The sequence below is a fragment of the Rhyacophila brunnea genome, unplaced genomic scaffold (genome assembly GCF_057557595.1).
Source record: "Rhyacophila brunnea isolate RB1 unplaced genomic scaffold, BYU_Rbru_1.0 scaffold_11, whole genome shotgun sequence".
Taxonomy (NCBI): Eukaryota; Metazoa; Arthropoda; class Insecta; order Trichoptera; family Rhyacophilidae; genus Rhyacophila; species Rhyacophila brunnea.
In genome coordinates this window covers 411,282-437,026 of record NW_028232763.1, presented here as the reverse complement: position 1 = coordinate 437,026, position 25,745 = coordinate 411,282, and the positions used below count along the sequence as shown (strand labels likewise).

Below are 25,745 nucleotides of genomic sequence, written 5' to 3'. Positions count from 1 at the left end.
AGGACAGCATCATCGGCGTATTCCAGGTCGCATAGCTTCACCGTGGGGGTAACAGGTATGCCTCGGTCGGGCGGTATTGACTTCCGTAGTATGAAGTCAAAGAGAATGATAAAGAGAAACGGTGCAAGGACACAACCCTGTCTGACTCCGGTCATGACCCCGAACCATTCCGTGACAGTGTCTCCAATTCTGACATAGCATTCGCTATTCTCGTGCAGGCTTTTGATTATGGCAATGATCTTGGGAGGGATCCCGTATGCTCCCAGTATCATCCAGAGGGAAGGGCGTTGCGGACTGTCGAAAGCCTTCTCATAATCCACAAAGCAGCAAGCCATTGGACTGTTCAGCTCATGGCTCTGCTGGAAAAGACATCGAAGGTTATGGATTTGGTCTGCACACGCTCGACCAGGTAGAAACCCGGCTTGGTTTTTCCTGAGGACGTGCATTATTGGGTCCCTTATTCTCATCAAAATGATGTTTGCCAAAATCTTTCCCGGAACACTGAGTAGTGTAATGCCTCGGTAATTGTCGCAGCTTAAAGGGTCACCTTTTTTAAGAAGTGTGATGATTTCACCGTTCACCCAGTCCCTTGGGCAGCGCTCTTCTTCCCACACATTTGTCATCAGATGAAACATAGGGTGCAGGATTGCGCTCAAGCTGTACTTGAGGAATTCAGGATGAATTCCGTCTCCTCCCGGTGCCTTTCCATTCTTGAGCCTTTTCACAGCCGATTTTATCTCGGTGTGCGTGGGCGGGCAATCGGAAATGCCGGTCGCTCAGGGAATGTCCAAAAGTAAAGCTTCCGCAGATATGTCAAAGGGATCCAAAGGGGGTAGACGGTTCAGCACTCCCCAAAAATGATTCTTCCTAATCTTCTTGACGCATTCTGCGTCAGACTCTATTGCTCCACTGGGACCACGAATTGCTCCGGGAGTTGGTGGTCGCCTGCCGCAGACTTCACGGGTGATTCGGAAGAGTTTCCTGGTGTCATTTCTGCTTGCTGCCTCCTCTGCCGCTTCAATTTGCCGGTTCATAAAATTGCGCTTGTCCAACCGCAAGGATCGTTTGACTACCCTGTCTTGGGTCTGGTAGTCAGTCCGGCGGTTCTCGGTTCGGTCGGGGTCTGTATCCTCGTCTCTCAGGGCTTTCAGCCTGGCTTGTTCACCAATTTCAACCCACGTTTCGTCAGACATCCATTTTGGCTGCTCACTCCTTCTGGTACCAAGGACGGTACGAGCCGATGACACAATCGCACTCTTTATGAGGCGCCAGTCCGCCTCAATGAGGTCGGATTCAGATTTATGCCGCTCGTAGATACGATCTATACTATCTCGTACAGCAGTTTTGAAGTCAATTCGTTCGCGCTTTGGAGGCGTCGCCTGACGACTGAGTTTTACTCGAATGTTTCCAATAAGTAACTCATGATCGCTATAGATATCGGCGCCTCTGTAAGTACGCTCGTCGAGAAGTTTCTTTGGGTGCTTCAAGCTGTACAAGAAGTGGTCAATCTGCGTCCTAGTGCGTCCTTCAGGAGACGTCCACGTATATTTGTGAATGTCTTTGTGGGGAAAAACAGTGCCTCCGATTGCGAGCTCGTTCAGAGTGGCGAATTCTACGAGCCGCTCACCATTATCGTTGGGGTCACCGAGGCCGTGTCGTCCCATCACCGTGGGGCCAAGTACCGGGTCTGCTCTTACTCTCGCATTATATTTGTAATTACAATCACGCGGTCTCTTCGGGGGATGGCGGAGACTGGCGCGTGGAGAGAATCGTAAAAAACATCCTTTATCTGCGCGTCGGCATCCTCAGTGGGGGCGTAGCACTGAAAGACGGTCAAGGAGCTACCAGGCGTCTTGAAAGAGGCACGTATCAGTCTCTCCGAGATTGGTTCCCATTTCACGAGGCAACGGGCCGCTCTCTTTGACATCAATACTGCCACCTACTGGCGATGGTATTGCTCCTGACCTGAGTAGACAAAAGAGTAACCCTCAATCAACTTTCTCCCGGCTCCTTTCCAGCGCACTTCGCTCAGCCCTAGGATGTCCACACCGTAGGTGTGCATGATGCTTGTGGCGTGCAGGTCCTTTCCGGGGGTACGCAGGGTGCGAACATTATATGTCCTAATGCGCATACTCGAGTTGTTAGAGAGGATTACTCTACCTGTTTCATTGTCCATTTCCATGCAAGGTCGTCGTTTTACAGAGCCGGTTGTCGTCCGAGGCTGCTGTGTAGGTGTTTTGTTAATCTGCTTCGTTTAAGGAGGCAAGGTGATTAGCCCAGCGCTCCCGAGGCCTGGGCCACGAGGGCCCTGAAGGTCGGCTCGACCAGGTTTTTCTGTCGGGGATGTCCTTCCCTTAGCCAGAAGGCCAGTTTTATGGCGCCGGTCACTCGTCCTTCGCCCCCTGCTGTTAGCTACAGCTTACGCTGCATTGCCCGGAGGTCGCCGCGGGGAGGCCAGCAGATGGGACTTGCTGGCAGTTTAGCATTTCCCAACATTTGCTATGAACACATCTACTGGCGTCAATGTGTCCACTTGGGGCCGACCAGCCGTTGACCGCCTTAATACTTTATGCAGTCATCAAATGTTTAAAATAAATATAAAGGATAATAAGGCTTCACAATTATATAAATAGATTATCTACAACGTTTAAGGTATGTCCAGGATCATGCTTTGAAAATAGAACAAAAGCTCCATTTTGACCTACGCTGAGCATGTCCCCCCTTAATTCGACACTTTCTGATATTAGTAAATAAATTGTCACATAAAAGTACATTGCATCTAAGTGACATTCTATATTAATTATTTTATGAATCTTTTATAATATGGAACGTTATATAGTTTCTTGTAATTAAAGCTTACATAAAATAAGTATCAGATGTTCGGAATAATTGAATCACTAATTATTATAAGATACTTAAGTCCAAAAAAGGATATTCAGAGATAATCAAAGAAAACTGTCTATTTCACAAAAAAAATGTTAAAAATATAAAAAAATTGTGAGCTAATACTTACTATAAATGAAACATATTAGATTGTATAAAAATATTTATTTAAAAAATAATCAACTAGAGAGAGCTGTTTAAAAATGCTGAACACAGGTGTTTTCATTATTAAGCAAAAAATATACTAAAATAATAACATTGATTTTACCTACATATCTTGAAAAACTACTTTATTATCATTTTTAATAATTCTTTAACACAGTGAACCTAAAACTTCGACGTCGTGTCTTTCTGTCGTTTTCCAGTTGATTATTTCATTGTAAAAATCAAGTGCAGTTAGATAAATATATTATTTTATCAAGCTTTTTTCTTGTTTATTGGTACATAACCTTGAGGATAGGCCTTAGAAGTAGGCATTGTTACTGGAATTCTGCCATCCTTCAACAAAATAAATGTTCTGCAGGACTTCCCATGAATGTTAGTCTAGGACTTGTGTTGTTTTAAAAGTCAACAGTTTTAGCATGGAACATGCTTTATCCGTAATCACCCAAGCGTAATCGTTACAAAAACATCCCAACAACGGTGACGGCGCAACGGTAACGAAAATAAGTAATAAGTCACGAAAGTAGCGGGGCTGCGGGGGGTTTCAGAGTTTAGTCGGTCGCGAACGGCGCATCCTTATATATGCGGCGCATCGGTAATGTAGTCTGTTACGCGCCCTGCAACCTCAATTACTTCGATGAAATTGTTTCTTAAAATTACGTCTAATTTCAGCTGTCATAAACCCATGTCCATTACTTCTAACGATTATGTGGAGCAAAAAGAAAATAAAATCATTTTACGTTCGGTAATTTCTTTATTCATAGTTAGGCACCAACATTACTATATGAATTCATAAATTTTAATTTTCAGAAAAGGAAAAATTGTTTGAATCATTTGGATTCGGTTACTTTGACAAATAAATTTTCTTTCGTATTTGGACAACCAGCATTCAGAGAAGCAATAGGCAAAGCGTGTTTCATGTTTAACTAACCAGGCCAAGCCGTCAGGGTTTAACTAACCATCATCTGAGGAGTCAGGGGGCGAAGCCCTCCCCCCCCCCCCCCCCCCCGCGAGTTGCAAAGCATTGAGTTTTCATTCATAATTATGAAATGTGAAAATTTAAAAAAAAAATAATGAAAAAAAAATTGAACTCATTTTGTTTTGGTTTTATAGCAAAGATATGTTTGGCTGAAGTTGTTTTACTGTAGAATGGTAGATATTTATTGAGTGAAAAAAATATTATGAAATGTGAAAAAAAATTATGAAAAAAAAATTGACCTCATTTTGATATACTTAAGTTTTTTTTGTTTTGGTTTTATACCAAATATATGTTTGGCTGAAGTTGTTTTACTGTAGAACGGTAGATATTTATTGAAAATATTTTTTTAGAATATATATATTTAGAATATAATCCGAAATATTTAATTTTGTGACTTAGATATATGTTCTTTTAATTATAAGTGATTCAATAATTACTGTATGTACTGTTGGAATAACGAAAACGGAAGTGATTACATATATATATATATATTATAACGGAAAACACCCCTTATGATTATAATATATATAAATATAGTTAAATTAAAAGTTAGTTAAATTTAGTTTTCATTTAATAATAGTTTTTCAAATCGGATTCGTTTTTACATCATGTCTATTTCATATCGTGTACCAACTAAATATAATATGTATTTTTTTTAATTAACATTTTACACTGTTTATATTTACTTACACACTTGGGTCCCAATTATTTACACTATGAGTTGAAGGTGGTCCGCATGTCTGATAAGGTTACCTACCCCTGATAATAAGATTATCTATAAAGGGTTTAGCTGTCCAGTAAAATATTTAGCTCTCACAACTGTCATCCACTCATTGACGTATTAATCGACACAGAATCTGAAAAATATAGGCGCCCTCGTAAACGACGCTGCTCATAAATTCGTCAATTATTAAGGTAATGACGTCAAAGTAGTCAGTACATTTTACCTCAGATAAGTACCTACCTAATTTTTCATTATTTGTAGCTAAAAATGTATCGTCAAGCTTTTTATTTCACAAATGCATTAAACTAAACACAATTAATTTGAAATGTAATGCACCCAAGCTTGTTGTCAAGTCATTTCATGGGTGTACATTGTACATTGTTTTCTCTTATAACACGGTTTTCAATAAAATATGGTAAAATTCTTTTGGGCAAATAAACCAATTTATTGTTCATTCAAAAGACAGTATTTTCACAATAATCCAATAATAATGAATACCTATGCATAATTTGAAAACATCTCGGGTATACAAACCAGAATTATTATTTTGTTTGACAAAAAATAAAAATTTGTTGAATAGAAGAAATAGTTTACCATAAATAATTATTATTTTTTTGAACACACATAATTTTGAAAACTTCGGAGAAAATATAATATAACTAATAGAAAAAATCTTTTTTGAAAAAATACGACACCCAGCAGGATCGAATCTGCGTCTCTCGGGATTCGCGCCCACGTACATCGACGACAATGCTATAGGCATCGTATCTAATTGCGAGAAATTTTAACTAATGGCTATTACAATACTCTCTAAAGTGCTTTCCAAATTGAGTTACTATTGGCAATCAGCTTTTGAATTTTTAAATCAAAGTAGGTATTAATTACTTTAACTACTAACCGACATCACGGATCACCTCAAGATTTTTTGTTGTAACTTACTTGAACTTGCTGATAATTTCCAATAACAGTTTTTCAAAATTATGTATGTTCAATAAAAAGAATGTTACATTCTTAAATGTTGTGAATTATTCATTAAATAAAAAATAGTTAATTATATTATTTTTATATTCAATATTGAATTTTGGTACACGAGATTTAAAGAATTTTAAATTCTTCATTTTTTTTTATTTATTAAGGAAACAGCTACATTTCGATAATTAAATTTTGATGACAAAAATATGTTTAAATAATTTTAAGATAAAAAGAACTTTTTATTTTTCTGAAGATATTAACAAGGTTATCAAATTTTATGTGTATTTTATAAACATAAGTGTGCTAGATTTTTTTATATCTTTATATGACATATCTAGCTCAGACGCTCAAATTATTTTGTCCGTGAGACGGAGCGATAACTTTACAGATTTCACGAACCGGAACGGCGCTCCGGTGCGTTCCGGTCCATTTCGATCCCTGCCTATATTACGCATTGGACAGTACGAGTTGATTGTCGATATAAACTGCTATATCCGTAGAAATGCGTTATTCGATTAATCAAAATGGCTGATGCACATCGATGCGAATCGAGATTAGAAAATGATGACAACTTCAATGTGTGCAGATTGTGAAACAAATTATATATTTTGCTCAACGTGGGTGGCTTCACAAATTAGGATTCCTGCATCCGCTGAGATAACTCGCACGCGATATCAACTTCTGTTTATAAGGACGCCCCCGCTGCACTGATTTTTTATAGGTCACCCTGTCGATGTGTTTCATTGAATGCATCACACCCAATGACATTAATAATGTCATTGATCACACCTTATATTATTATCTGTGCGGTTCGAAATCAACAATTGCCACCCTACAGTTCTTTTATGATGTTTATGAAATTATGTTTAAGGCTTAAGCCATCCTCTCATGTGAATACTCAAAAAGGACGAGACTAAAACTCCAGTACCTATCTAGCTAATGTATTTCAATGGCGGTTCGCTGACGGCAAGACTGGAATCTCTCAGTTTCAAATCGCCCGCAACCGAGGAGTCGCGACATGCTAGTCTCAGAGTCTCTCAGTTGCCAGTCACCCATTCAACAGTGGTTAGATTCGATGAAAAATCATATTTCCTTACCAACATTGGTAGCAGTGAACTGAAATACACAAATAATAATAAGTCAAGACGTCAAAATTTAAAGATCGGCGAACCAATTTTTAATTTTAAGTATGTGGCAGATATTGAGAAATACTCCTGACTGTATAATTACAGGCTGCCAGAATATTCCCGTACAGATACTCGTATTACCGAAAAAGCTTAGAATGAAGTAGAAAAGGCAATGGGTTTGACAGTTTGAGGTCATGAGATTATTGGGTTTCAGTAGCCCCGTGTGCGAAGCATCAATCATTGGCCAGTTTATGAATTCCATCATCAACCAGTTTGTCGGATTTTAGTTTCTGCGTGAGAGGATGGCTTTAGGGTAACTTAGCGACGTCCAAAAAACTACTAAACATTCCTACAAGTTCCCACAAGCAGGAATTCGCAGGTTAGGTGTACATTTTGGGGTCTATTATAATGCGGAGATATATACAGCGGCCGGTCGGTATGAGCTGCGGCGCGGCTTTAAGGGCGGACGTGCTCAGCGTGGGTCAAAATGGAGCTTTTTTCTATTTTCAAAGCATGATCCTTGATATACCTTAAACGTTGTAGATAATCTATTTACATCATTTTGAAGCCTTATTATCCGTTATATTTATTTTAAACATTTTATGACTGCATAAAGTATTTTTATTACATAAAATAGTATTCTTTTAAACCTATCGCTCTAATGTTTTAGAATAGTCATATTTCAGTACATAAATCTGCAGTGGTGTTAAGATTTTTTACATTTATTATTTTTAAACGCATTTATAAAACCATCAGTATAATTTATATTGACATTATTATAGTGAAATATTTACGATAAAAATTATATTGATAATCTCTGTGATCCCAAATTTGACAAGAATTAGGCATTTTATTTTTCAAAAAATGGGCAAGATTGACACATTTGAAGATAATTCTAAAGATAGTAAAGATACCAATTATAAGCTATGTCTTTGACCACTCAAGTGTGATAAACTTCCTACGAATAATGATTGCTTTATAATAATTATTGACCTAAGAATAAGGTAGTGTTTGTTGAAATACGCCATTTCTTTTGGCATTCCCCAGTGGTTAAGCTACAACATACGGCCGTAGCCATAAATTTTACAAACTATAATTGAAGTAGGGAGTAAAATGATGTTAACGCGCGTGTTTGAACATGTACCTAACCGAATTTTTTAAACGGTTTTAAACGGACATTCACAGAAATTAATAGTTGAAAAAATGAGTAGTTTTGTCAATAAAAAAGTACGAGGAGCAAATAAAGGAGACCATAAATTTAACTTTAAATTACGATTTAGTAAAATGTTTTTGGACCCCCCCCCAATATGCATTATCCCAAGGCCTCATCAAACGTAAATCTAATCCTGAATGTCTTAATGTCGTAACATGTAGTAGTTGTCGTGTGCACGTAGCCTTAGAGTAGCACATTGTCGTATGGAAAAGTGCTTGAAAAAGCTTGGAGCTGGAATGGAGAATAGACTCAGCTTGGAGAGGCCTTCATCCAACAGTGAATTAATACCACACCCCTTCTTTTTTTAAATGATTCAGGGGGGGCATGTATAATATATATATATATATATATGTGCATAATGTTTAGATACCTACATAATATGAATAGGCAACAGCTATGACTCAGTGACAGCAGGACTAAAACAAGGTGACTCCCTATCACCAATGCTGTTCAACTTAGCTTTAGAGAAAGCCGTTAGAGAAGCTCTGAAAGCAGAAGGTGGAGTTACCCTGAATGGGTCCCATAAAATATTGGGCTACGCAGATGATTTGGTGGTGCTCGGAGAATCTGAAGAAGAAGTCAGAGATATGTTCACTCCTCTGGAGGACACAGCGAAAAGGTTGACCCTACGAGTAAATGTGGGAAAGACCAAGTATTTGAAAATGACAAGAGGCATTGAACCCTCTGGAAACATTGGAATAAGAAACTCCTCGTTCGAGAGAACCTCTCTCTTCAAGTACTTGGGCTCCAACATTACCTCTAAAAATGAAATGTCCCTAGAGCTCGCTGACCGACTGAGAAGTGGAAATGCAGCGTACTTCGCGCTGAGTCGTCTGTTCAGGTCCAAAATGCTGTCCATCAAAACGAAATTTCGGGTGTATAACGTGGTCATCAAACCAATCGTCATGTATGGATGTGAAACGTGGGGTTTAACAGAAAAACAAGAAAAGGCGCTCCAAGTGTTTGAAAACAGAATCCTCCGGAGAATACTTGGACCCGTCAATGAGAATCACCGGTGGCGCATCCGCACAAACGCTGAGCTCTTCGACCGATACCAACCTAGAATTACTAATATTCTGAGGTCAAGAAGGCTCAGATGGGCGGGCCACGTTGTACGATCTGAAAGATCTAGAACTCTCTATAGGATTTACAAAGGCACACCAGCTGGCACTCGACCTCTTGGCCGCCCTCGACGGAGATGGGCGGACAACATTCAAAAGGATGCGGAAAGGCTGGGGATAGTCAACTGGGAAGAGAGAGCGATGGACAGAGATGCCTGGAGAAACGTTGTGCAGTCGGCCATGGACCTGAACGGCCCCTTGCGCCAGTTTAATAATAATATGACTCAGTCCTAAACGATTAAAACTAACGTTTAGCTCGCCTATTTATTGCAAAGTCCGTTTTTGGGTTGGACTATTGCCGACTCAAGTAGAAAGCCGATACATTCACAACGACTGGTCCTACTTTTTCCGACACTTCTACATCGCCTGTCATTGTTCTATAGAGTGCTCATACTGACGTGTATGTCGTGTACACATAGGGAATGGTTTGATACGGATATATGAGTTACATGATAAATAATACACTAGCATTAACACACCTACAAATTTAATGCATAGATCAATGTTACATTTTTTTTGGAAATCGATATAACTACCGGTTTTTGTGTGAAGGACTATTCTGACTTTGACAGCTGATGAATAACAGGAATGTATGTTATTTATAAATAACACTGATAGTTAAGAGGGGGTTCAAGAGAAGGAGATTGAAATATAATCTAGTATAAAAAGGACATCGGCGTCGTTTAAATCGATATTTTCGCAAAAATCACTAACCATCGGAGATTTTATTTAAAAAAAAATATATTATTGGTATTGTCGGCCGTCTTATACATTATTATTTGATAAACAACTGCACGTGTCGGCCGATCAGAAAACAGGGCTGTCAAAATATTATATGGATTAATATTTTTAAAATGTTAATTTCGTCATAGTTTTTAATCAAACCTGTAAGTACATACTGATAACTTGGGTGGATATCGTAGCAAACATACTATTGATATATCTACGGGTATATTATTATTATTACCTAATTCAAATTGAGCATAGGTTGATACTCAAATACTATTATAGTATGTTTATGATTTCGAGAAAATAATACGATGGTATATAATCCATATCAATTATTTGAAAACATTACATTTGCATGTAGGTACATGTATAATATAGTGAAAAGGTCAGATACCTGTTTAATTTGCAAGATAACATCAAAATTTGTATATACTTACCTAAATGAAGAATGACATTCATGAGTGAGCACGGCTCAAAGCTTGGAAAATGTGTTTTTTTCAATTTGAAAATATTTTAATTGTATATTATTTTATTACAGATTCATAATACATTATATAACTAATAGAACATGCTGTTTTTTTCTATGAATAAAAAAGACTAGAAGGAACATATTGTGTCACGGCAATCAAGACCGGAAAATATGGCCAACAATGCATGATACACAAACAAAATTACCTATTTAAGTTTACCGCACACGTGCAGACCACGCGATATTTGTTTACGCAAAGTCGTCGCATTCCAAAATGGCGAATTTGGTTGCCAGTTTTTATGGCGATGAATCAGTATGTTCCTTCCTGTCTTTTTTTATTCGTAGGTTTGTTTACTATGTACACCAAGAAGTTTCCATTTATAAAATCGGAAATGAGTTTTGGAATATAATGCAACTAAAACTTCAAAAATTCTATCATGGGTGTTTACTTCTTGAATTAGTTGACCCCAGAAACAACAGGTCCATTCCACTACCGTGAATCACAGTGGATATTATGCCGGGTCCACATTGGCAACATGTCGCCGGCAATCACGTTAAATTTTACGATAAGTATGATAATTATCGTAAAATTTCTTAAGCCATTATGATAATTATCGTAAAATTTATCGAGGTTGTCGCGCGACATGTTGCCAGTGTGGACCCGGCATTAGATGCACAAAACTTGAATAAAATATATTATAAATACAATTTAAAAAGTACAAAATAATTAATTGCGTCGACAGCCCTGGCGTCATTTTTTTATACGCCCGCCAGTCGGATGGACTAATAAAAAAATAATGTGTCTAGTGACTGTATGTTAATAATTATTTTTAGGCACTCATGATATAAATTATTTCGCCCATTGGCTTTATATACAATTACCTACCACTTGTTTCACTAGTATAAAAGTGAAGTTGCGCAGCCAATAAAAAGTCACTTTCTTTTTATAATAGGCAGACACTAAATTCTACGTTTTAAAAAATATGCATTAGAATTCAACAATACCTATTATTTTTAATACCTAGGTCCTAAACATTACAAATAAACACTATTCATTAGTAATGTTTTTTGGATAGCACATGAAATAAAAATGTAGGTAGATATGTATTTCAACATCCTTCGTATGTTTAGTTCTCGGACAATTTCAAGTTAAAAAGTTAATAATATATTATTAAGTTTATATCGTGGCTAACACATAATCAAAAAAAAATCATATCCATCATATCAGTTGCAATACTTCCCACCAAAGAACTGATAAACATATTGAATTTAGTAACATTTTATTAGAAAGTACTATTTTTTGGTCACCCTATAGCTTCACTTCACAAGCTTCACTTGGAGGGAGTTTATTGAGACAAACATTGGCGGCAACCTTTTATATTAATTAGTAGACCAGTTATTATGGACCACATGTAAAAAAATCATATTTTCAATTTTCAAGGCCGATTCTGTAGAGCGTCCCCTTAATATATTTGATTTGAGAATTTTTTTATAATGTAATTTGAAACGAGAAAGGGCGAATCAATATCATGCAATCTGGGATCTGATTTTGACAGCTGAATAGTGGACCACTCGTAACTTATGCAAAAAGATATGCTCATGCTTTATTAATCTATAGATGGCGCTGGTGGGGCCGAATGGGTTGGGTGAAGGCTCCATTCCACGTTAAGCAATCAATCTCCATTCTGTCCCACTAATCTCCTGCTTGTAGTAGCTTGAGATGTAGGATATAGATAGATGTTTATGTAAGTATCAAAATCATGGGTTATCGAATTAGAGAACGATTATCTAATAATTGTCGAGATATCACAGGCAATTATCTATTAGAGATGATACACTATGACTAGTGACATCCCTAAAAAGAATGCCGCCCCTAGGCAGCGCCAAAATGCCGCCTCATTCTTTATACAGTATTTTTATCATCCTTTCATGACTCCAATATCTAAGAAATGTGTTGTATGGATACATTACTAACAAAATAATATAGACTGTAATTATTCGCAAATCTGCTCTTGTCGTTTTTGGTCACCGCGGATGCCGAAGGGCAACGGAAGTAAACTAGACATCGCGAACCCAACAAAATTATTACAGTCCTGTAAAACCTTTCATGGTAATTAATACATTTTGTTTTCAACTGGTACGCTGAATTTTTAATGGTATTTTCGTTATTACTTAGTTTAGGTAGCTATTTCTCCTCGCTTTGCCGCCCTTCGAGTAACTGCCGCCCCAAGCGACGCTCAATCTGCCTATCTCCACGAGACGTCACTGACTATAGCGTATTTACTTTATGCACTATTTACGTATATGTCAAGAATTGTTATTAAAATGTCGGCTGATAAGTAGGCGCACTTTGTCGCGAAAGGGCTTCTCTTTTTTGACACTCTAGGCATTCTAGGGCTAGTTGCTGACTAACTGTTATCTTTTTCATGAAGCCACGCGTATGTGAAACTGTACTTCTTTCAAAATTCGTGGATTTTTTTTTATTAATGCGCCAGCTAGACGGCAGCGACTTGCCTGCGCGGTATAGACTTTTACAGCGCTTTTTGGTTTGCGCGTGCTTCAGTTTTCCCGTCCATACACACGGGCTTCCCTATACAAACCGGTTTGCACAGGCAAGCTTGTCGTAACGTAAAGCATGAGCGTCTAGCCGGCGTTTTATCGTTCATACGTCTATCGTCCTTCAACCGTTTCGTTTCGAAGTTACAAATATTATTACAAGTTAAATAGGTACGAGTATCTCCCTAGTTCTGTCGATTGCAGAATTTAGGAATTCATTACATTAATTAGTATCAATACATAAATTTTTTAGAAAAATGGGTACAGTTCGGTTATGAGGAATACTGCGGAAAACACATTTTGAAAATACCCGATATACTGGATTATTTGTTAGTTTGGGTTAAGTTAGGTTAGGTTAGGTTAGGTTAGGTTAGGTTAGGTCAGGTTAGGTTAGGTTAGGTGAGGTCAGGTTAGGTTAGGTTTGGTTTGGTTAACCTAACAAATAATCCAGTATATCGGCTATTTTCAAAATGTGTTTGCCGCTGTATTCCTCATAACCGAACTGTACCGAAAAATGTACTTATATTATAATTTATTTATTTTAATTTCACTGCATTATTTCATACTTAAAGATTAGGTACATGTAGTTAATGTACCGATTAGTACGTCGTTCTTCTCTTAATCAGTGCATTTAAAATATTATTGAAATAAAAATTAGCAATACTATATTGTAATTATTAGTGGAGCCCACTCACCCCATGCCACTTTTCATAACCCAAGCCCTTATTTTCTCGAAAAATAAATCCATTTGATGCACATTTATATAATATGGAATCTATTGATTCAGGTTTGAGATCGAAATCGTCTTCTTCATACAAGTTAGTTTTTAATAACATTGTAGAAAGCCCGCATGTTTGGAATATCAAACCGCCTCCAAAAGTTCACAGTCATGGCCCCCACATCCTAAAGCGGGCCCTCAAGCTAGAATCTTTAAGGTTAAAGGTAGTGTGACGCACTACATGACTACATTAACGTTTTTAAAATTGTGTTTTAGGTCAAATTAAGGGTACCTATTTAGTGTATTAGCGTTTTTGTTTTCTATTTTTAATAAATCTACTTTATTCATGGAGTTGTCGAGTATCGACACACAATAATAGAAATTACATCGCACAATCATATACTTTTTTACTGTTAAAGCAAGTTTTTTATGTGTGTTTATCTCACTTATCTGGTCAAGGGCCGTGGTCACAGTATTAGCACTTGTGTACCGAATTTCAAATGTCTGGGTAGATGGAAAATATACCAAAATTGAGCTTGACAGAATTTTTTTATATTGTAGAGTATAATAGATATTAAAAATTGTAATATACACCAATAATGTCTTAATAAGTAGGTACCTATTCATTATTATTTAAATTGTTAGTAAAGAGATGACTTATTTTATTCTACCAGAATGTTCTTAATTATATTTTCAGCCGGGGTCGATCCACTGCTGGATGAAGGCCCCCTCCACTCTTCTCGATTCCTTGCTTTTTTCTGCCACGTATTTCCACCAAACCTGACAAGTTCGTCAATCCAGCGGGTTTTGGGGCGCCCCTGTGGCCGCTTAGTGCCCCTCGGGTACCACTGAATGACTGTATTCGTCCAGCGGTTCTCCGTTCGCCGTGCGATATGTCCGGCCCACCGCCTTTTCATCAGTTTGGTGACCTTTATCACATCTCCATTATCTGGACTTAATTCCAAACAATTTTTCATACTTTTAAATAGGATAGAAATGCGTTGTGGCCGAAAATATTACTACAAAATTCATTTAAGTATCATTTTTCTACCCAGACCAATTATTGATTGGGTCGCCCTCGATAAACGTAAACGAACATATATAGAGAAGGGCGTCAAAAAATCATGAGGCGGCCCTGATTACGTCATTATTGTAAGATATGATTGTGTGTTGAGGACAGATTGGGCACAAGTTGACATCAATCGTAATAAAGTCGTGGCCAAATGACAGAGCAACTTCGAAGACAGGAAGCCGCTCGTTGTTGGATTGAGACGACAATATTATCACATTGGCCCGTATTGCAAGACCTGACTAAATTAAACCCGACCCAGAGACCCGAGATGTCAGTCTTGAATCGTATCTATATATATATATATATATATATATATATCGATAAATTGAGCATACATTACACAATATAAGTAGTATTGTACCGGAACTATATGTAGGAACATTATTGAGGTATTGGATATTAAACGAGAACAAGGTGTCACAAATAATTAAAAAAATAAGTTAGGAACCATTTTCACACCACTATATATTTATAAATGAAACAGGATTCAAAAAATTACATGATTAGGTATAACTATTTTATTCCCAATACATCATGGTGTAAAAAATAATGTGCGTAGGCAGTTATTATTTTCATAGCAACCGATTACAATTTGAATATTTTGGTTTGATTGTCCTCCTTCAATTACTAAACAAATATTAACGTATAAATATTTATTTTTTGCAATGTCATGTCATGATATTTATTCATTTTCTTCAATATGTCAGTGTAATAGTTTTTTTAATAAGCTTGTGAATATTTCTGCGCGTGCAATGTAGTGTACGTCTGCAGTAGATTGTGGAGTTTTAATAATGAAAAATGCTTTTCTGTAAAATTTGCCACAAACTATTCTAAATTGTATTTTCACTTGAAAAATATTTGTGATTCGTTTTATTATTTTCAGTCAAAATATTGAATAAAATCCTGAGACTATTATTAACACAGTCGTCAATATGACAGCATTAGTTTTAGATAAATATTTTTTCATGTAGGTATATTGCTAAGCAAAGATCGTTGGAAGGGAATGTATTATTCGCGCCTCGCATATAATATATGCTCCAATTGGGCCTCGTACTTGATAGAACCGACCCTGAATGCACAACCATCGACTCATATTATGAATTACACATCAAATTATTGGCTATCTTCTATGTAATTTCCAGGCAGGAATTTCCAGTCATTTATCGAATTTTCAACGTTGCATACCATTTTAGTTGATAATATCGAAATTGCAGACGGAAATTTAACAATCACTGAGGATGAACATAAATAATTACTGCACAGCACATACAATTATCTATATATTATTATCAATTATGTTATAAATAACATTTTATGTGCAACCAATATTATTTCGCATGCATGAATAATAATGAATGTATGAAAAATCTCCTTTTTCGGCGCAGCATGGCGTCATAGTGTTATAAATCTTTCTGTAAATTTAAAACTTTTCCTCTCTGAAATATTGTAAATAATATTATTTCTCTATTCGGACCAAGTAAGTACATATACTTCGTGTTATTTAGTTCAAATAATAAGAGAAAACTTTTATAATATTATTTTTATTATCTATATTAGGGTTACCATTCATCCTATTTTTTAGCAATTGTGTCCCTTTCAATTTTGATCCGGCCGAGTTTTTGAAATATGTCAAAATGTCCTTACGTTTTTAATTTAAATATTGCTGCTGAGGTCTGCCGGTGAGTTGCACAATATGCAGTTTGTCAGTCTCTGTGGCAGGAGTGAAGGATTTACGCTTTATTAACGCTGTGCAACAATTTGAAAATCAAACAAGAAACTATACATCGATACACTCTTCAGATATATACATGTGAATGTAGAAAGACAAAATAATATTATATAGGAACTTCAATAATATGATTGTAGGTAAGTATTTAAAATATACGAGTGAGGACTTATAGTATGTTTGTTTTAGCCAAAAACTTAACCTAACGTTTACAATGTATCCTCGTATACAAATGACCAGAATAGAGAAACCCAGATAATATTATAGAAAGCCTCCACTTCATACCGCGGAGACATACAGGTCTTTGCGTTTATACTTACGTATATTATATTGTTAGCGTCATTTTAAAACTATTGACAGCGATGATTGTAATAATGCGATCAGATAATGTATAAATGCAACAAACATAATATTATCACTTAGTTTTCGTATTGTGTCGGGACCTAACGCTGTTTACCATTAGGGCTTGTTTGCACGGGCTTAGTATTAATCATTAGTGCGAGAAGTTATTACTAATGATTATCACTAAGCCCGTGTAAATAACCCTAAAACTACTGAAAGTTGACAGAAAATAGATTACGGATCTCCAACTAGGAACTTCTAAATGTAGTGTATCTTTATTTTTTTTTTATGTATCCTTAGTTTAATTATAACTCTTATATTTTTAAATGTCACGATTAATAATATTCTATTAAAATCATAACAAATTATTTAAACCAATTATTAGCTGACATAATATTTCATGCAGTCATTTACCATGTATGAAGTAAAAACGTGTAGAATTTACCTCGAATTTCCATATGAAATAATATGTTTATATATGTATATTATTGTCGGATTGTCTTAATAGTGGTTATTTTACTACAATACATAGATAGAAGAGGGTTTTGAGATAATTCCATCAACGTTATTGTGATACTACTTTTACAGATCAAACCTAATTAAATGGATCATTTCGTATAGATTTTGAATAATATATATTTTATAATAATATGTCAAAATCTAAAATTCAACATTTAAAAAAAGTGATCAGGTATCATTTTTTTTTATATAAAAATGGCCACGGATCAAAAAATAAACTATATTGTTTGTATTAATTGTTGGTGTATCAGACGCTACATCTGAATCTCAGCCTTCGCCTCCGGCTCCATGGAACGTGACGTTCACTGACACCCTGAAGAGGTCTCTGCTGGCAGGGTACGACAAGTTCGCCAGACCCTCACATCATCAGGTCGCCACCAACGTCTCCCTCGGTCTCAACTTCTACCACGTCGAGCTGGATGATGCGGCCGCCGTTATGACTCTGCACGGTTGGATTAAAATGGTTAATACCTGAAAATCTATCACAAATCCGACAATATGTTGAAACGTTTATTTTTTAATTAGTAACAAGTATTTTTGTGTAAATATATTCCTAATTAGGTGTGGGCTTACTCTGCGTCAGTTTTCACAATTTATTGTTTAGATTTGTTTTGACTTACTCTCGGATACCATGGCAGCTTTTTTGTCAAACATGATATTATAATAAATTTGCCTTCCACATCGCAGATCCACAGCCGTACCGTTGATGCTACTCCACATGTGGACATCTATTTCTAAGCATGTCAATCACGTCAGTCGTAAATTATTATTGATGCACATTTGCTATACAAAGTCGTGCGAGAAATGATTGTTTCAAGCATTATATCCTGTTTACACGTGCATGGATTTACTGTTGACAGTAAGTATTATCGCGGCCATAACAATAAAATGTTTGGAAGCTTCTGAATTTTCATGCGACAGTAGGATTTTAGGCGCCTGCGCAGTAGAACAATTGTGGCGAACCTACCGGCATAAAAATGAACTACGAACGAATTTTCAGGTTGACCAATTTTCACTACCTATCAAATGGTTCGAAATAGTACCATAAAATGACAACATCGCTTCTCGCTCACTCTTAAAGAATGAATTGGAAAGACAGTCAGCACTTTTACGTGTAAACAGTTCTTGTCACGATAGTTTAAAATACTCACTATTGCTGCCAATAAATCCATGCACGTGTACAGGCGCTATTAGTTTTACAGCCAAATCGATAGTAGATATAATAATATGACATTATTATGTATGTAGGTATTAATAACGATATGAAATATGACTATGAGCAACAACTATATAAAAATAAATTAATGCTCTTTGAATAAAATGTATCCTTGACATAATAATCAAAGAATTAAAAAATATTAATAAAAATAAATAAAAAAAAAATATTCTTGAAAGATTTTTCTGTTTATCCTTAAATTGAGTTTCAACAATTTTTAAATATGTAATAATTTTAGCTAAGTACATTTTCCTCTCAGAGATTTCAATATTTTAATAGTAATTATTTATTCTCCCTCCTTCTATCTCTAAAATGTGTATGATTTAGTTAGGTGTTATAAGTATAGTATAAATTCAAATTTACATCCATTTTTTTTATCAAATAGTTGTTAACTTTTTAAAATTCTTTTTAACTCGTCCTAGAACCCGAACACCCTGCTCTTTAAGTTAAAAGTCATCCGATGGACCGACGCCATCAATGATATCACCAATGTTTTAGGTACATGCAACATTCGAAAATAGTTAATATTAATTCACTTGATTTGAATTCACATCACTAGGTTCTAGGTGTAGGTACATCCTGGTATACATACACAGATTATATCATGCTACGGTTTTGAATATTCCAGGCATGGTTTGATGAAAAACTAACGTGGAACGCTTCAGACTACGGTGGTCTTCAGAATCTGCATCTTGCTGACCATGAAATATGGCAGCCTGATGTTGTGCAGTACAACAGGTGAGACTCAGAAGGGCTTACATTTTAATGATGCTTACTGCTCAGTTTCATGGAATCTACCATCGTGGTTGACTATCTTCACTCTGTAACTGTAATAAAATAACGATCTACGTTACGGAAACAGCAGGTAACAGAATTTTACGTTAAAGAATTCGAGAGCAATGGCTACAAAACGCAATCGACCACAATAGCACGTCTATTAAAATGACAGTCTGCCGACAGCTGTTTTTTTCTGGTTGGTTTCGTTTTTGTTTTCGGTTGGTGATTATCGACTCTAAGGCCATCCGCTCACGTGAATACTCAAAAAAGACGGGACTGAAACTCCAGTATCTAGCTAATGTATTTCAATGGCAGCTCGCTGACGGCAAGACTTGAATCTCTCAGTTACAAAACGTCCGCGACCGAAACCGAAGAGACGCGACATGCTAGTCTCCCGGTCTCTCAGTTGCTAGTCACCCATAAAACAGTGGTACCAATATCATTAGATTCGATGGAAAATCATGTTTTCTTACCAAAATTGGTAGCACTGAAACAAGCAATAATAAGTCAAGGCGTCAAAAGTGAAAGATGGGCGAACCGATTTTTAATTTAAAATATGTGGCAGATGTTGAGAAATACTCCTGCTTCTATAATTACAGGCTACCAGAATATTCCCGTAAAGATATTACGGAAAAGACTTAGAATGAAGTAGAAAAGACAATGGGTTTGACAGTTTGAGGTTATGAGATTATTGGGTTTCAGTAGCCCCGTGTGCGAATCATCAGTCACTGGCCAGTTTATGAATTCCATCAGCAACCAGTTCGTCGGATATTAGTTTCTGCGTGAGCGGGTGGCCTAATTGTATGAAATGAATATCTAACTAAATCTATTGTAATAATATTTTGCCAGCCACTGTATGCTAGTTTCGACTTAGGGCAGCAAATTTAATGCGTCGAAAAGTGTTTTTGGCTGAAAATTCAAATAGAAAAGCAGAAAACTTAAATCAATTAGGACATAAAATAGTATTGATTATTTTGATGCAAAATTGAATTTCAAAATTATTTTTTATCTATCTTTGAATATGTTTGAATATCATACTAGGGTAAAAAATAATCTTTAATGCATTTTTGTGTCATTAGATTAACCTAAAAATCAGAGAATTTCACTAGATGTGAATACCAACAGTTTCAGTATACAATACTTGATACAAATGCGACTAATAATAATATATTATTATATTCGCACTCAGAAACAGTCAATTATCGGTGGAATAGTCAAAAATATTATTCAAAAGATTAGAAAAAGTGTCATGTTTGGCAGTCAACCAAAATTAAATCAAATACAATATTTTCTAATTTAATTTATATCATTATAATATTATTCTGTGTCCGCCTGATATTTGGGACCATCGTTTATTTGTTTTTTGTACTTATTGTGATTGACCTAAATGAATTTAAAAAATATTGATAAATCCAGTTCGATAAAGTGTAATATTTACCAATTAATAGAAAAAAACTAGTAGGTAACATGTAATGTTTGTTGACTCACATGACAAAAAAATATTACAAATTCACATTCTATATAAAATGTGAGGATTGATAATCCACATAGGTAGGTATACCTAATATTTAATTTTATAATAATTTGTATGTCTCAATTATTAGAAATTCATGCTTATGTAAATGTGATAGGTGGGAAGGGTCGGAGAATACTTTCCACTTTTCAGTGGCGAAGGGTGGAGGTAGGTTGTTAAGATCCGCCATAAATAGTGCACACTAAACTTTGTCGGTCATACGTAGGTATTTGTTTTCATCGAAATAAGACTACAATTTACAGATGGTGTTGGTTAGTTTTTTTAAATTCAAGTAAACCCTGCGAAACCAAGTCATAATAGATAATAGTCAAAAAATACTCCGTCTATCTATAAATTATCTAAATTTATGCAATTAAATCATACCTAACTTTGAATATTTTATAGATAGAATAATATTTTTCATCTATTATAGTTTGATTTAGGCAGTGTTTAATAAATTTAAAAAATGAACCAACAATATGTGTAATATGTATTTTAACCCATAGGCGACCAAACACGTGTAATTCTCGTGTTTGAACATGTAGATGGTAATGTTTTTTTTTACAGTACAAAAAAATAGTACAGCATTTTAAGTATTTTTTTAAATTTTCTGTTTGTGACATCTGTTGATTGAATCTTTAGTACAATATTTCGTAAAACAGTTCCCTGCCCAGAATAAAATTACGTATTCATGTGTCTGTGATCAAAATCAGTTCAAAAATAATAATATCAAAGTTATTGACCTTTTTTTATCGGCGTCAAGAATGAACATCTGTGAAAATATGTTCAAACCTTGGAAGTGATTTTAGATACAGGATAATACAGGGAACAATTTTATTACATTATCATTTGTATTTTGAAGATCGGAACAAAAAATCGTAACTTTTGAAATTTCAGAATAAATTCGCGAAATTTCACTTATTGCTAGAAATGCGAAAAGTACGGCATTTGTCAATAATTTTCAGATATTTTATAGGTTATCATAAGAAAATAGATTACCCTATACAATACAAGCAGTTTTTTTAATCTTTAGGACGTAATTTGTTTTTTATTTATCACTAAACTTAAAATTCTGAAGAAAAATTAATGAAAGTTTTCATTTATTGGACTTTGAACCTCCCTATCTCGCTTTAAATATATTTTTTTTCTTTCATGTCTTTCAAATCATATTAGAGCATCTTTTTTTATTTATATTTAAAAAATCAAATAATTCAAACACACACTTTTTGAGTTATTAATATTTGATTGATGGAAGTCAATTTTGTATTCTATGTACAAAAATAAACTCGGTCACCAATAATGTGCACTGTTTATGTCGGATCTTACCAGCATACTTCCACCCTTCGCTACTGGTATAATATACTATATAGGGTTCGCGACTTAAGGAACATTGGGAGCATATTATCAGCTCAGTGTAATGTAGTAATATTGATACCTACAACGTTTTTGACCTATATTAAATTGGATTAAATGTATTTTTCATTTACACAAAGAATATTATGCAAACAACAAATGCGTTTGAAGCGGATATGGACATGGGCATCACTGCACCTAATCCCAATGATTGTTTGCATGTTCTATTAAATAATTTTATACGCTTTCAGTGCGTCGGGAAGTACGGTGGACCAGTATGGAAACACACACTGTATGGTGAGTGATCAAGGAGCGGTGTTTTGGGTGCCCCCCACCAAACTGACAACATTCTGCAACCTAGACCTGTCTCGTTGGCCCGAAGACGAGCACACTTGCTACTACGTCTTCGGCTCCTGGACGTACGACGGCATTCAGATCAGCTTGACAGGATCTCAGGAAGCCGAAATGGACAGCATTATCGAAGTAAGAATTTGTTATGTATATAACCATGATTTAACATAACTTAAAGTTTACAACTACATATTTATAATTAAATCGTATAAATATTTATGGTCGTATTGTATTAAAAAAAACGTCGTCTCATTTACTCAGTTCCATACAATTGCCATGTTGGCAACACTGACATTGAAGGCTCTCGACCATGACCATGACCCCCATAAGGAGACATCCTTACTTGAGAATGTACACTAAAACTGGAAAACCAATCTGAGCCATACCTATATTTAAGAATCTGAGTCTAGCCCACAGGTACATCCAGATGAACATAATCATCGTATTTGTTTTCTTGGCTAGTGTGTTCAGAGTTCTGTTAGGATAATAAATTTAATACCATACGATATACTTATACAAATAAACAAACATCGTTTTAAAACTTGGAAGTTTTTAGAAGGAAGAAAGAAAAAAAATCGAGATGAATTCTGGCCGACAATTTTAATTTAGGCAGATAAATTTATCTAGTGAAGATTTTCTTTGTAGGAAGAAAAAGCCAAAAAAGTACCTACTCAACTTTGATTCTGGGTAGATATTTTTTTTGTGACGAGAAACCATCGAGAAACCCGCTCGGACGGAAATAATGGATGAAAAGCTAATAAAAAATCTCTCGACTTTGATTTTGGACAGATTTCTCTACGACGGCGTCCTCTTTCTGATAAGAATAATCACCATTATCATCAGCTGGGGTTCATCCACTGCTGCATCTATCCATCGAACTCTATGAATTCGTCTATCCAGCGGTTGTCTACTCGATGAGCAACATGCCCAGCCCATTGCGGTTCATCTACTTAGCGACATCTATCATATCGCGTACTCTTGTTTGCATTCTTATACATATGTTTATTTTGTGGCCTTTCCACGTTACGCCCATTACAGCAGAATCAATGGGTTCCGCTGAAAATAATTTGGGAAACGCTGCTGTAGAGCAGCGCCCGGCAACCTATGCCACGCGTGCCACTATGTGGCACGCCTCGAAAATGACAAATTATTTAAATTTTCGGTACTTTAAAAATTGTACCGTAATACGAGGGTGGGTCAATAAGTCCTTAGAAAAGCCGACAGGTGGCGCGACTAGTACTGTAAGCGGTTTGTTTTCATGCAGCGGCACTACCGATTCAGTATGCTGCGAAGTTTCAATCAGATTGGTCGGGTTGTTGTGTGTTTCTCGTACAATTAAAAAAAAAATTTGCTTGTGGAAAATGGAAAAATGGAAAATGGAGAAAATTGAGTTTAGAGCTGTTATTAAACATTTTAATATAAAAGGGTTAACAGCAAAGGAAATAAAAAATGAGTTGGATTTAGTTCACGGCATATCTGCTCCTTCACTTGGAACTATTTATAACTGGTTAAATGAATTTAAACGTGGTCGTACATCAACAAAGGATGAACCACGCTCAGGACGTCCTGTAGAGGTGACTACACCAGAAATGATCAATAAAATCCACGATATGGTGTTAAGTGACCGAAGATTAAAGTTGAGTGAGATAATTGAGGTTACAGGGATCTCAAAAGGTAGCGTCATTTCTATTTTACATGACAAATTGGGCATGAAAAATATTTCTGCAAGATGGGTGCCGCGTTTGCTCACAGTCGACAATAAACGCAATAGGGTGGTGGCCTTTAAAGCCCTGTTTTCGCTCATGCAACGCAATCCGGATAAATTTTTTCGTCGCTTTGTGACTGTAGATGAAACATGGATACACCACTATACTCCCGAGACGAAAGAACAGTCAAAGCAGTGGATTGCGAAGGCAAACCATGTCCAAAGAAGGCGAAAACCGTAAAATCAGCTGGTAAGGTTATGGCTACTGTATTTTGGAATGCACGTGAAATTATTTTCGTTGACTATTTGGAAAAAGGAAAAACAATAACAGGGGATTATTATGCATCTTTATTGGACCAGCTAAAAAACAAAATTGAAGAAAAACAGCCTCATTTAAACAGGAAAAAAATCCTCTTTCATCAGGACAATGCCCGTGTTCACACATGTTTACGATCAATGGCTAAAATTGAAGAATTGAAGTTCGAATTGGTCGACCACCCACCGTATTCGCCAGATTTAGCCCCCAGTGACTTTTTCCTTTTCCCAAACTTAAAAAAATGGCTAAGTGGACAACGTTTTTTTTCAAATGAAGAAGTCATCGATCGGACAAATGCTTATTTTGAGGACCTTCCGAAAACTTATTTTTCTGACGGTTTAAAAAAAATTGAGAAACGTCTAACCAAGTGTATTGAGCTCCAAGGAGATTATGTTGAGAAATAAAAAAAAAATACAAAAATCAAAACTGTTTTAATGCTTTTTTCTAAGGAATTATTGACCCACCCTCGTATTATATTGTGATAATACACTGGTTGTCGTTTCACGAGCCGATAATTGCGGATACTAATTGAGAAACACTCACCAGTGTTTAAATATATTTTGCAGCCTGCCATTAAAGACAGTTACAAAATTGATTAAGAATATTTTGAATTATTGAACATTGAGTAGGTATGTTTATTTAGAGATAATCGAATTTAACAATTCTGAAATTTGGAAATTAAACTTCAAAACTGCTAGAGATAAAATAATGAAAAACGAAGACAATTAATTATCTTGACATGATAACCAAACTCCCAGACAGAGTTTACTGTATGAAAAAAATCGCATTTGCTCTTTTAAGTGTTTTCGGTACAACGTACTAATGTGTGCAAACATTCTCAATTATGAAATATAATAATTATAAACCTGTATCGAAATCGTTTACCAGAAGAAAATTTGGAAATGAGCACTGTGAACCAAATATTGAGGTGTTAGCTTCCAAAATTAAACCTCAAGAGAGTCACTAATGTTTAAATATTGTAATTTTTATGTAGCGTGTATTATTATAGTCAGATAAATTTGTCTTACAATAGATTTACTAGTTTATTATAGTGGCACGCTGAGTGTTCAGTATTTTGAATTACCTGTTTTGTGGCACGCCAATGCATTTGGGTTGCCGACCGCTGCTGTAGAGCATAACACTGCCCTCAACCTTAGCGATAGCCCCTCTGCATAGGGAGGGAGCGGTGCCATATAATATCG

General features: G+C 35.8%; 1 protein-coding gene across 2 annotated transcripts in view; it reads left to right on the top strand.

The window, feature by feature from the left end:
* nAChRbeta3 (nicotinic Acetylcholine Receptor beta3) overlaps positions 1-25,745 on the top strand; it is a 57,529-nt gene that overhangs the window by 7,914 nt on the left and 23,870 nt on the right. Inside the window, exons 2-4 of one of the 2 annotated variants that reach the window (XM_085957848.1) lie at positions 17,564-17,775; positions 19,157-19,266; positions 22,423-22,654. The exons of the other annotated variant lie outside the window; for it this stretch is intronic. Of the exons in view, the coding sequence (XP_085813974.1) occupies positions 17,564-17,775; positions 19,157-19,266; positions 22,423-22,654 (554 nt within the window). The remainder of the gene's footprint in view (positions 1-17,563; positions 17,776-19,156; positions 19,267-22,422; positions 22,655-25,745) is intronic. 2 annotated transcript variants of the gene reach the window in all.